The 14,489-nt window shown below is 43.9% G+C and overlaps 1 protein-coding gene across 1 annotated transcript in view; it reads right to left on the reverse strand.

The window, feature by feature from the left end:
* Positions 1-1,472: 1,472 nt before the first annotated feature.
* CCDC187 (coiled-coil domain containing 187) overlaps positions 1,473-14,489 on the reverse strand; it is a gene marked incomplete at both ends in the record, with an annotated part of 149,915 nt that continues 136,898 nt past the window's right edge. The window contains 2 exon segments of the mRNA XM_082264187.1: positions 1,473-1,632; positions 5,320-5,507. Of these exon segments, the coding sequence (XP_082120313.1) occupies positions 1,473-1,632; positions 5,320-5,507 (348 nt within the window).

Below are 14,489 nucleotides of genomic sequence, written 5' to 3' on the forward strand. Positions count from 1 at the left end.
TGAATCTAATGTTTTGAGTAAGTGCAATTTCATTAATAAACCCTAATTACCAGAACATACTACACTATCGGAGTTTCCTTATCTTTCTCCCCACAAATATCCTGAAATACTTGGAGTTCCTTATGCGAGCTGAGTCTTATATCAAGGGACCTGAAGGATAGCTTGGAGGCATTTGTGGACCATTTACGCTGCTTTAGACCCCCTGTAATTAAGGGGTCCATCAGCTTTGGTAAGAAGTATTTACCCCGAGCACTGGGTGGAGAAAAGTTTCTTAAGGTGGAGGTCCCTCACTTGAAGTTGGAGTGATATTCAGTCATTGCTGAGAGATCTGTATTGCACTGGGCACTTTAAAGACTGTTGATATTTATTTACCAAGGACCTTTTCACATTTAGGATTTTGTATATATTTATTTATTTATAACCATTTATTCACATATTTATGCACACAAGCACTTTTTGGTTGTGTTTTAAGTGTTGAGCGCAATTTATTCCACTCTTTTCACATTCCTTTTTACTGGCTTTTGAAAATTGCAAAGGCAGGAATTTAGAAATTGGATGAACGGTTTAATACTGGGAACACTTTTCGATAGATAAGTAGTACATTTTTTTATACAACTTTATAGATCAGACCAAAATGAGGGACCAATGAGGAGGAAAGAGGGACAGCTCCGTGATGTCGATGGAAGAGTGGAAGAGGATTCCGGTGGCAACCTGTGAAGCTCTGGTGAACTCCATGCCCAAGAAGGTTAAGGCAGTGCAGGAAAAAAAAAAGTTGGCCACACAAAATATTGACACTTTGGGCCCAATTTGGACATTTTCACTTAGAAGTGTAATCACTTTTGTTGCCAGCGGTTTAGACATTAATGGCTGCATGTTGAGTTATTTTGAGGGGACAGCAAATTTACACTGTTAGAACTGGTTCACACTGGGGCGCCTCAAAGTCGCCCCGACTTTGAAGCCCCCCGTGCAGCACGACTTCGCCCCCAAGTAGTGCAGGAACCTTTTTCTAAGTTGGAGCGACTTTAGTTGCTCTGATTAGAACGGTTCCATTGCACAGAATGTGGCAGTGTGAACCGGCTCTTATACAAGCTGTACACGCACTACTTTACATTGTAGCAAAGTGTAATTTCTTCAGTGTTGTCACATGAAAAGATATAATAAAATATTTACAAAAATGTAAGGTGATGCCTAATACAAGGTCAGAGAGTAGAATTAGATTCTAGGTATAAATGTCTTTCACTTTAATATTTCTGAAATTAAAATTATTTTATTTTTTGTCTCCAAAACAATTTACTAATAAAATTATTTATTGGATCTTTAGCCACACTAGCAAGCTTAATTATTCTTTTAACTTATTATTCCCAGATCAAAAAGACTGTTATAAATTAAAATATAGTGCAAACAAAAAAAGTGCATGAATTAAATTACAGTGCAAACAAAAAAAGTGCATGAGTATAAATTCCAGTTGTCATTTAGTTACTAACATTGCAAAATGTTATTTTTCCAGCAGGCATTGTCACCCTGTCAGACTTTTCTGGTGTATTGCTGATGTGGATGTGATGCGGATGCAACTCCCCAGGAGTCAATTTACTTGTTACTGGAAAATGTTCAGAGCTCTCAGGATCTAGAAGCCTGTGTACATAAAAAAATAAAAATAAGTATAAACATGTAACATGTTACGATACATTCATACCTAAGGCTCCGTTCACATCTTGGCGTCCCGGACCGCGGGCAGAATACCTGGGATTCTGCCTGCGATCCTGATTCATGGCAAATCGCAGGACACCCGTGTGATTCCCGTCACTTTCAATGGCACCCCAAACGCGGCGCAATTTTGCCACGATTGTCGCCCAACTAAACGCTGTAAAATCCCGCAAATAGAACTGCGGGACACCTGTGGTCCTAAAAGAAGTACAAGAACTTCTTTTGGGTTACAGGCGTCCCACGATTCTATTTGCGTGATTTTAACGCAATTTGTCCAGCGAGAATCGCGGGGAAAAAAAACGCACCGCGTTTGGGGTGCCGTGATTTGCGATACAGGACGCTAAGATGTGAACTCAGAGCTCCGATCGCGATCCAGGACGCTAAGCGTTTTGAAGCTCAAAGCTCCAAAAACACTCAACATCCAAAATTTCAATCGATTCTCAATTGTGCCTGTTCACACCTGGGCATACTTTGGCTTTGAAGATTGTGGCTCAAAAAAACTACACAAAATGTATCTGAGCTGCAAATGTTAACAATAACAAATAAGTTCAAGCAAAAATGATCAAAAATGCCTGTAGGAATCTTCAATCTAAAAGCTTGTAAAAAAGGACCAAAGACTGTGATGCAGTTTTAAACAGTGGCTCTAGACAGCAAGTTCCAGTATAGCATAACCAAAGTAAAAAACAAAACAAAAATCCTGTTTCTTTAAAATTCTGTGTTCATTAAGTCCTCATATATAGCCTAGAATCATTCCAGATATTCCCATCTGCATTCATTCCTTTATGCCTGTGTTTACAATTCATTTTGCTCTCTCAATATCTCCTTTTGTAGTCTCATATTAGGATGCACTGAGAGCAGAGAGTTTAAGTAATTATGACTGATGTGATGAGTCTGAGTGAAAGAACATATTCAGTGCATCTCTTTAGATGACCATGTTCCTCCCTGTTGGCACATGATGTTGCAGACTTTAGCTGAGCTGTGCTAATCATTTGCTTGGTTACTGTTCTAGAAACAGATCAATTAAGTAACAGATGGGCAGACTGCATAGATAAAGTCTACACCATGCAGTGGCCAGTTTCCTGCTGGGAAACATACACATCTATAGGGTGACCAGGGATGTGTTCTTTCTCCTTTGCAGTCAGCAGACAGTTTATGTATGATGCTCATGCCCCCTGCTGGCTGTTATGAAGAGATAGAAAACAACACACACAGCTACAGAGATGAATATTAGACGTTTAAATATTAAATTTGTTGTAAACCCCTACATATACCCAGTGAAGTGACTAGCCTCAGGTGAATAACAGAGATGAATAATATCTTCTTACATAAGTTTTACCAGTTTATTTGCAGTCATTTCTCCTGTAGTTTGCTATAAAAATACACAAATCAAATAGTTTTTTTTCTCAGCTCTAGTAGCAGGGATGGGGAACTGAGGTCACACACATTCCAGTGCATAGATCACAGGGTTCCCTGATACCTGACAGCTAAATGAAGGAAAAAGAAAGAAGCCACACTCTGCAATGGATTCAGATCAGTACAAACTACTGCAGTCAGAATGTGAATGTCAGCAAACAAGAAAACTCCCCTGGATGAACTTCTGGGCAAAGGCTAAAACATTTTCTCTTTTCTGCTCACATAAATTGGGCACTGGCTAATAAATATGCGCATGCACGAGCTCACGCACGCACACATGAGCCGTTGGGCATTCCTGGCACGCTGGTGCTTGCGTGCACCTGTGACAGATGCTGGTGCCAAACAGACTATTTAAACTCAGCCAGTGCTCAGGATCAGTGCTGCTTTGTCTTCAGCCTCCTGTGTATCCTGCTTCCAGTTGCTGACCTGGCTTGTCTTGTAGGTACTACCACCAACAAGTCAGAACTAACTAATAGTATCACATCGTAATCAAATCAAATCGTGAGACCAGTGAAGATGCGCAGCCCTAGTTCCCACTCCTGCTGCATCTCCCCAATCCACTACATCTAAGAACAGCAAGTGGGCCCGGCCGTGTCATTAATTCAAATGGATCTGTAAATAGGAAACTACAAGTACCGGCGGCCTTTGTGAATGCTGTAGGAACAGTCTCTTTGGGAATCCTGTTGCTATGGGTTGCTGCCAGCATCAAGATAGATATTGTAATATGGTTCTTACAGTTGCTGGTCTGTCAACTACAAGACCTCAAAGACTGACAGCCTAACAAATGTCAGATGACCTCTGACCCCCTCCCTGTCTTCACAATAGCAACTCCTATATTACTGTCCTTACAGGTTATTTTAGTTTCAATTTTTAAAGTAGCCATTAAAACTAGTTTCAACAGTGCTGGAACCAAGAACCACAGAGGCAGCATTTTAACAGACTCATATTCAGAGTAGATTCCTGAATATATGGGCATTTATACAAATTATGGGCAGCCAGCTGCAGAGGATGAATGCTAGGATAAAAATCAGAGCCATTTGGCATGTAGATCTTTTTCTTTGAGTACATTTCTGAGTACAATGTTTACATTTGAATAGGGTGCCTTTTATTCATTTTTATTTTATGGTCTACGTTCTAGTTTATTTGATGGTGACCTGCATCTCTCTTTTAGTGAAACCTCCACAAATAAGTCCCAGCATTCAAGCTTTGTTGTCTAAGCCATGCATTGATAAGTGACAGCTGACTTGCATCTGGTTTTCCATCAACCAAATCACTGCAATCACTGACTGCGTCAGGAGACAGATTTTCACCACGTACATACTGAAAAGGTCATTTTACTTTCTCTATTAAACAAACTTTAAAGGGGTTGTAAAGTTAAAAGGTTTTTTTTTATATTTTAATGCATTTTATGCATTAAGATAAAAAAGCCTTCTGTGTGCAGCAGGCCCATCAGCCCCCCCCCCCCCCCCAACACTTACCTGAGGTCTATCTCTGTCCAGCAATGTCCACGAGTGTCTCAGCCTTCCAAGATTCTCCTTCCTAATTGATTGAGACACAGTAGCAGCGCCATTGGCTCCCGCTGCTGTCAATCAAAGTCAGCTAGCCAATCAGGGGAGAGAGGGGGCCTGGGCAGAGCTCCTTGTCTGAATGGACACAGGGAGCTGTGACTCGGCTTGGGTGCCCCAATAGCAAGCTGCTTGCTGTGGGGGCACTGAACAGGAGGGAGGGGCCAGGATCACAGAAGAGGAACTCGAGAAGAGGAGGATCTGGGCTGCTCTGTGCAAATTCACTGCAACAGAGCAGGTAAGTATAACATGTTTTTTATTTTTATAGGAAAAAAATGAGACTTTACAATCACTTTAATCATCAAATGCTTGGTGGCAAAGATTCCCAACACTTTGCAGCTGTATTCATTCATTGTCATCGCATACACCTCCATGTTTGAATGCTTGTGTGACAGAATGCAAGTGTAGAAAAAGCAGACCAAAATGATAAACAAAAAAAAATCAGGGACTAATATGTTTTCTGGTTTTTTTTTTGTTTTTTTTTACAGAAAGGCTTGCAGACTCTCTGCTAAAATAATGAAGTTAGGATATGTGACCAGTTTACATACCATAGATATGGTGCTTAGTCAAGTGCCTCTAACAATAGCAATTGTCATAACATATACAATCCTCTAAATACAAATTTCTTGGACATTACCTAAGACAAATTAACTCTGTTCCAAAACTAGACATATCTGCTTTATTTTGCCCAATGTTCTCCATCAGTTGTAAGGAATTGGTGAGAATATCGTCAAAGGTCTTGTCTGCAATGGTGGCAAGAACAGTGATTTTTTCTTTTTTCGTTTTTGAAATTGCATTCTCAATGTCCTTGTGAATCTCAGAAACCTGGAAATAGATGCATTGTTTAACACATATACTCATAACCTAAAAAGAATTTGCTGGGCATCTCTAGTTAGCAGCAGCAGCCTTCAAAAGTCTGCAGTTACAGCTGAAATTGCTAAACATGCTTTGTAAACTGCAACCCAATTTTGTGACCAGACCTCAAAGCACTAGCCTTGCAAAATTAACCTAAAAATTATAACAAATCTGAAGCCCGTAGCAGAAGATTTTTTAGGCACTTACTATGTAAATATCTACAATCATAGGGCATGCTTCTGATTTTCCGATCTACAAATGTCCCATTTCACTTACAGAGCTATTGAAGGAACTGTCACTATTTTGTGAGAGCACCAGCACCACTGATATATGATCATTACATCCTTATTATTTATACATAATATGTTTTGTATAAACTTTCTGATATACTGATTTATACTTTAGGAAGTATTTGTATATTTTTTTAATGATCATTCTGGGAGTTAATTGTGTGTTAATAGGTATACCTATGCTGGCGACCCCACACAATGCCTAGCAGGTATGGGAAGGATGACACCCCACGCGTTCATATGGCCACCCACACGTTGGTGAAAAAGCCAGTTAGGGGCATGAGCCTCAAGGGCTAATCACAAAAAAATGATAAGTGTAATTATAGTGGGGTGTCATCCATGGTGTCCATCCCCTATGGTAAAACCATACCCGCTGGGCATTGTGTGGGGTCGCCGCCCTTCCTTCTTTCCATCTGTTCCTTCAGTACCCTTTTCCAATATAGGTATTTTTTGCCCCCATTAGGGTTGATTATGTGGGTGTGTGCACCCTGTTATGTTACCTAAGGGTACCATTTCGCCTCCTCAAGTACCAGGAGTACCTTCTCCTCTGATGTATCCCCCTGGCAAAGAGAGATTTTCCAGAATGGCAGTTTGGGTGCCTTCACGCATGCGCGTCACATCGTTTTTGGGCAGTGACATCAGACGCCAGCCGGAACAAATATTGCTGTGCTGATGGAGATGACTCACCCCAGCACCTGCAGAAGCTGAGGAGTCCTGACTCCTAACATGGCTGTCTCCCAATGGTAAGTTAGACCTGGGAGGAAGTACTTTATTTGAAATGTTGTCCTTTGTGGGTAGCTTTTGCTGGGCTCTAATACTTGGCAGATTGTTGTCTGTTTAGACTATTGGTGTTCTAAGTTGTGGTCCTACCCCCTGACTCTTTGTCAGAGAAATGGCCATGCTACAACTGGCAACTCCGCCAGTACTTCCAATGGCCGCAATGGACTCAGGCCATAGACTCATTCGCTGGCTTATAAAAGGACTCTGCTCAGCCCATCAAATTGCTGGATTGTCTTCAGCTCCTCCCGTGTCCTGAGCGTTGCTACTTCCTGGATTCCAGTTTGACCCGGCTTGTTCCTGACCTGTCTGCTCTCTCTCCTGACTTCGATCCTTGGCTTAGTCTGACCATCCCTGCTCCAGTTTGGCTCTCCAGTTATCTGACCTCGGCTTGGCTCACGGACATGCTTCCTGTCTACCTGGCCTCCAGTACTTAATCTCGGCTTTCCCACGGACTTGTCTGCTTCTGGCCTTTCTGCTATACCTTTGGCTTGCACCTGTTGCAGCTTCCTACCGAGCCCTGTGTTTGACCCCCAGCCGTTCTTACACCTACTGCCTGGTTGTTCCTGGTTCCTCCTTGGACTGTCCGGTGTATTCCTGCCCAGCACTCTGCTAGAGACCGCCTGTCTACCATCAGGACCCTGCCTGGAACCAGTTTTTCTGTGGGCACTACACCCTCTGTCTCAACCCCAGGGGTGTGCCGCACTCAGCCGCAAAGGGGAGCCCTCTCTGCATCTCGGCCTCAGATCAGGTACGTGAAACTCTTTATCTGTCCTTTTGCAATCCACTGGGTATTACAACCTGTGGAATAATTGAAATGTATAATTAAGTCCATTTTTCTTTTGGGGGTGTCTGGTCCAGGGTGACAATCCCCATTTATAGGAGAGTACTTTAATTATTTTTTTCATTCATTTTTCTTTCAAATTTCTTTACTGTATATTGTTCCCTCTATGGCTCACTGATATATGCGAGATCGGCCTGGTGAGTGTAAAGTTTCAAGTGGCTTCCTGGGATTGCTGTCTAATTACATTCCTGGATATCTATGGTGAGATACTCTCCAGTGGATTTATTTCACAATGTTGGTGGTACATTTATGTATTTATTTGTATTGTACTTGATGTAATCCATAGTAACATGCTGTTTGTTTACAATTTTAGTCGTGTATAAATTTGTAACTTATTGTAATACCTTGTCTACTTTTAATTCTAGTTGTGGCAATGTGTAGTGCTTTAAAGCCCCTGAAAAAGCCTATTTGGCTAAATATGTCGAGCGAAGAGCAATTGTCAACTGCATATGAAATTCTGTTTGCATATTCTGGATATTCTATTGTTGGTTTTAATTATCTAACAGTAATTGAATGCTTTTTTTTTTTTAATGCCTATGCATAATAAATTATTTTTATCATTTATGGGTTAAAGTACCATCATCTAAAATTCAATATTAAAGTATAACTAAAAGCAAAAATTTTTTTTGTTTCACCTTCACCCTTTGGCTGATCAAAAAAAAAAAAAACAAGGCATCTATAGCCAGCCTAGGACTGATATGGATGACATGACATTACATAGATATTCTTTGTGTCTACAATGAAGATGCACATAAAGTGTAATTTCTCTTTAGTGAAAAATAATACAGCTAATGATAAATATTGCAGCATATTCAGTTGCTACACAAGCTATATTGTAACTTAATGTTCTTAAAAACTATCTTTCCCTTTCAATCTGCAGCCACTGTAATTTTCGCTAAAATGCAATGCAATGCAGCAACCTGGAGGCATTCAGTACACAGAATGTGTACAGAGCACCTCTAGAAATGTTACTTCCTACGTGTGCAATTGGGTCAATGATTTTGCCAGAAGTCTGTTGTTGCGTTTACCACTAAAACACAGATGGTCAGGCACTATAGCTAGCTTCTGTGTTCTTGAACTATAGCAGCCCCCCTTGCTATAAAGCAAACAGGCCTACCAGTACTCAGTTGCCCCCGGGACTTGTACAAATTGCTATAGTGCCTGGCTACCACACCAGGGCATGTGCAAACTGAGCACAGCAAACAGGTACTTGCGATTGGCAGACAGACAAGGTTCAGAATAGTCAGGGTCAAAATCCAAAGTCAAAAGGCAGGCAGAGTTCCAAGAATAGTCGATATCCAATCTGAGGTTGTCAACCAGGGAATCCAATCTAGCAGTTTGACTTTTGAGAACTTAGAGCAAGCACAGGTTTTGTAAGCTTTTACATAGGAACAGGAGTCCTTATGGAAAGAGAGTCACCAAAGCCCACGAGAAACCAAAGAAAAAGTTTTAGTAATCCCTGGGTGCCTGGCCGTCTTAGCATCATGTCCTTCTGAAAGCACAGAGCCTAAGATTGCTTTCCAGGGGGTAGATTGTTAAAGTTTTGAAAGGATGGGAGCGCCACCCCAGCTTGCATAAAGTTTAAAAAAAAAATTATTTTGAAACAGCCAACGTGTTTCAGGGGCTCAGCACTCCCCCTTCATTAGGGCTAAAAACAGGGTGATGCAGGCACTTGGATTGGAAAGGCTTTCTAATTAGAGATAGCCTTGCGGTTTGCCCAGCGGTAGGTTCGCGGCGAACTTTGCTAGTTCGCCGAACATGCGAATATATGGCGATATTCGCGACCGCCATATTCTTTTACATTGTGAAGAACTTTGACCCATGACACATCCAACAGGTGGTACAGGACAGCCAATTGAGACATTTCAGCACATGGACATACCCCCCGCCTTATAAATAGACCTGATCTGGCTGCCATTTTACATTCTGTCTTTTGTCAGTGTAGGGAGAGGTTGCTGTGTGGAGCAGGGACAGACTGTTAGTGACAGAAATCGCTAGCTATTGCTAATAGGTCCACAAAAGTCCTTTTAAGGACTGGTATAGGTGTACTATTGTTTGGTGTGCAGTATATAGGGGTGAAATACACTTATAATATACTTTCTAATATAGAAAGCATATTATAGTGGATTTGTATTGTGCAGCATTGTGACTGGTGAGCGGTTCTGCAGCGATACTACAACTACAAAGAGTGACAAACGCAATTAGAAAAAAGTATTATAACTGGTGTGATAGGCAGTCGCCCCCAAAAAACGACAGATTGAAGCGGGGTGAAATATAACAATATACTTTTCATAATAGTGTATTTGGGTACTGCCTCTTTCGGTGCGTTACCTCTGCTACACACAGGGACAAAAGTTACTGGAAATGGTGAAACTGGTGTGATAGACCAGTGGCCCCCCAAAACGACAGATTGAAGCGGGGTGTTATATACATTCTTCCACATATACTGCGCTTCTCTAGAGACTTTTGTCACAGGGTCATTTAAAAAATGACAGGCAGAGGAAGAGGCAGGCCCTTCCGCAGGGGTGGTAGGGGTAGGGCAGGAGCACCAGGCCGGAGCGAAAGTGGGAAGTTGCAGAAGGTGCGTTTGATTACGTCAAAGGACACACCAGACTTGGTTGAGTGGCTCACTCAGCCTTCCTCTTCTGCACCCTCCTCATCCTCTCTATCCGCACCATCTTTACTCTCTGCTGTGTGCACCCCCAAAGACACCACCACCAACAATACCACCACCATATACCCTCCGCTTGAGTCACAGGAATTATTTTCCGATCCATCACAAGAAATTTGCGATGCACAGCCATTCTTGGCATCCGATCAGAAATAGGAGGCAGCAACAGCCGCCACTCAGCAGTCTGACGACAGTACCCGGATCAGCCCAAGGAGGTTGGTCCCCGCTGTTGCTGCCTACTCCGAGATCTCTAATGTTAGTGGTGGGGAAGGTGACGTCGATGATAACGTGTCTATGGACATCACGTGGGTGCCCACAAGAGAGGAAGAGGGGAGTTCAGAGGGAGCGATGGACCAGCAGATAAGGAGGAGAAGCAGCCCGAACTTGCATTGCACAGGAGGGACAAACCAGACTGCTAAAGTATCAGGAGCGAGCGAGCAATCAACCATGTACGGTCACATCTGGCGCTCCCAGGACGCCGGCACATGACTCCGCAGAGTGGGCTTTTTTTAACGTGTCCGCTGCTGACAATAGTGTTGCCATCTGCAGCCTTTGCAGTCAACACGTAAGTCACGGTAAGCCCAAAACTCACCTAGGGACAACCGCCTTAAAAGGCACCTGGACTCCCATCACCGAGCCCAGTGGGAGCAATGCCCTCAGAACCCACAAAGCCACACTCCAAGCTCTCACCGTCCAGCCTCTTCTCCTTCTCCTCTCTCCTCACAATTGTCCTCCACTCCACCTTCCATCATGCCGTCCTCACGTTTTTCTGGAAAAAGGCAGGCTTCTGTGACCCAAATGTTTGAGCGTAAAAAAAATTATGACGCTGGATAACCCTCTTGCCCAACGGTTGACCGCTGGCTTGTCAGAACTGATAGAACGCCAACTACTGCCATATAAACTGGTGGACTTCGGAGGCCTTTCAAAAATTTGTGGCCATTGGAACACCACAATGGAAGGTCTCAGGAAGGAAATATTTCTCGCAGAAGGGCATCCCAGAGCTATATGGCCATGTTCAGCGGCAAGTGAATGTATCTCTGGCACACAGTGTTTGTGCCAAGATACATCTGACCACAGACATGTGGTCTAGCAAACACAGGCAGGGAAGGTATATAACTTTTACTGCCCACTGGGTGAACCTTCTGACGGGCGTCAAGCACGTAACCCGTGGCACCGTGTAGATTTGGTCTTACCGCCACAGGTTGCATGCAGGCATGCCTCTTCTTCTCCCTCTCCTTCTCCTACTCCATCCTCCCTCTCCTCCTCGGCTGACTCCTTTTCCGCTGCTACCATCTCTTCCGCTGCGTCGCCCAAGATCCCCAAAACCTATTCGACATGCCAGGTGAGATGTTGCCATGCTGTGCTGCGTCTGTTGTGCCTGAAAGCCAAGAGCCACACTGGTCCAGCACTCCTTTCAGCTTTGCGTTCACAGGCAGATCAGTGGCTAACACCGCTCAATTTGACAGTTGGTAAAGTGGTGTGCGACAACAGTGCCAATCTGCTGAGCGCGCTGAAACAGGGAAAAATTACACACGTGCCATGCATGGCACACGTCCTGAACTTGGTCGAGCAGCGATTCGTTGTCAAATACCCTGGGGTCCAGAACGTCTTGCGGCAGGCTAGGAAAATCTCTGGGCATTTCAGAAGATCTTACACAGCCATGGCTCGACTTACTGACATTCAGCGGCGACACAACCTGCCCGTCAGACGTCTTATTTATGACTGCTCGACGCGATGGAACTCAACCTTGTATATGCTTGATAGGCTGCTCCAGCAGAAACGTACAGTTAATGACTACCTGTACGAACTCTGCGGCAGGGCAGGTTCTGGGGAGCTTGTTTTTTTTTCACCGCGCCAGTGGCTGCTCATGCGCGACGCATGCAGACTTCTGCAGCTATTTGATGAGATCACCAAACTGGTCAGTCGCAGCCAGGGCGCCATCAGTGACATCGTACCTTATGCCTTCTTTCTGGAGCATGCATTACATTGTGTCATTGATCAAGCCGTCGAGGAGCAGGAGCAGGAAGTCGCAATGCTGGATGAATTCCCACGGGGGGCTACTCTATCTGAGAGAAGTCAACAACAGGAGTCTGAAGAGGAGTCAGAGGAGGATGGTGTCAGGGCGGATGAGGAGGAGCAAGAAGAGCATGCTTTAAACCTTTCTGGGATCCCTGGTGTTGTCCATGGATGGGGGGGGGGGACGAGGACAACATTATCCTGGATGATGAGCAGTAGCCAGGCCACTACACTGCTTCCAATTTAGTGCAAATGGGGGCTTTCATGCTCCAGTGTTTTAAGAGGGACCCCCCGTATAAAAAGCATAAAGGGCAAGGACCAGTACTGGGTGGCAAGGTACTTAGACCCCCCCCGTACAAACAAAAAATTGTGGAAATGTTACCACCATCACAGAGGGCTGTCAAAATGCAGCACTTCCAGGCCTTGCTTCGAGAAATGCTGCATTCTGCTTTTGCGTGCGCTGGCAGAGGAATTTCCACTCACAGAGAAACAGTTGCAGGTACCAATCCAACAGCGCCTGCAAGAAGAGGGCAGTTTGAAGATGTGTTTGTCACTTCTGATATGAGATCATTCTTTCAGCGACCCATCGACAGCTGTTCTCCGGATCCAGCATCAGGGAACGCCTAGACCGACAGGTGTCCGACCACATCAGGGTTAACGGCCGATGTGGATGCTCTGAGAAGTGATGAACCTCTCTACTACTGGGTAATGTTCAGAAAAAAAGTTTGTTGGGCGCTTCTTACCAGGCAAGAAAGAAAGGAGTCCACCACTGTAGGAGGGGCGCGGGGGATGCTCCAGATTCTTATTTCGGGACTGTCCCAAATGGCTGGATACAAGGCAGCACTGACAGGAAAACTCCGAAGAATCCGCTGGCAGAAGTGAAGAAAAAGACAGGCGCCAATGTAGTTAGCCAGAAAGGTTTATTGCACAATATACATAATAACTTACACATAGGTAAGCTCCAGTCCGTATGGCAGCGTCTCCAGCGCACGATCCGGCCGTCCACCGGCCCGGAGGTGACGTCACAGGAAGCTGGTCGAAGAACTTGGTTACACCGGAAGCCGCAAGTGGAACGCAGGCTCCCGGAAATGACGCAACGCGTTTCGGAGCATGCGCACTCGGCTCCTTCCTCAAGCGTAAGTGACTGCAACCTGGTGCCAGGTTTAAATACAGCAGTCTACAATCAATTAACATGGAAATCAATACAAGGGGCGGCCCAATACTCTGCAGGACCAGCTACACCGCCAGCACTTCTGGAGAGTACGCACAATACTTTATGAATAATACAATGGATTTCGTACTGGGGCTTATTCATGTACAACAGCTTTAGACAAACAATATACACTAAAAATATTAAAACTATTGAAAAGTCCTCAACGATAGATATATTGAAACATGACTTACATGCCACAAAACTAGGAGGGAAAATAAAATAATAATATATACACATATATCTCTCTGTACCCAGGTACAGAGGAAAAACGGCTTACCTTATAATAAGGAAAACCGTAGGCTCCGAGGATCATGTACTCCCAAAAGGAATTCATTTTCCATGATCCATAATACATTATAAAAATATATAAGCACCTAAATGTGCCGGATAGCTAAAAGACAAAAAACAAAGTTCTAAGAACTATAAAATTACTATAAAAATACTTTAAAATGCATGCACACATGTATGCATGTGTGTACACACGCACACATATATACATGTATGTACCCATATGGTACCTACAAAAGGGAATGACTAGGAAGGGAAAAGGTGATAAGGAATAAGAGGGGAGGGAAGGGAAGAAAGGGGAGGGGGGAAAAAAAAGGGGAAAAAGAAGAAGGGAGGGAAGGAGAGTAAAGGGAAGGGGGGGGGGGAGGGAAAGGAAAAGAAAAAGAAAAAAGGGGAAAGGGGGGGGGGGAGAGGGAGGAAAAAGGAAAAATTAGAGTAATAACAATGCACTGACTCACAAAATAGTATTAATATCCAGCTCCTCGTTCAGTCCCCGGGAGCTAGAACATTCAGAGCGTATATCCAGTAAGTTTCCCTACTGCACAGACGCCTGAACCTCTCGGCCTCAGAGGTGCCTTTTGGAATTGCCTCAATTACCCAGACATATAATCCCTCAGTGGATTTATTATGGTGTTGAAGGAAGTGCCTGGGGACGCTATGGTGGTCTTTACCCTCCTGAATATAGCGTCGGTGCTGACCAAACCGTGCTCTGAGAGTCCGTATGGTCCTGCCAACATAGTGCAGGCCACACGGACATACCAGGCAATATACCACGAATTCAGACGAACAGGTGTGGAATTCATTAATTCCATACCTGTTGCCTCCAATCACGAAGTCCTTCTGTCCATGCTTA

The sequence above is a fragment of the Pelophylax lessonae genome (assembly GCF_965119305.1).
Source record: "Pelophylax lessonae genome assembly, chromosome: 7".
In the NCBI taxonomy this organism is placed as follows: Eukaryota; Metazoa; Chordata; class Amphibia; order Anura; family Ranidae; genus Pelophylax; species Pelophylax lessonae.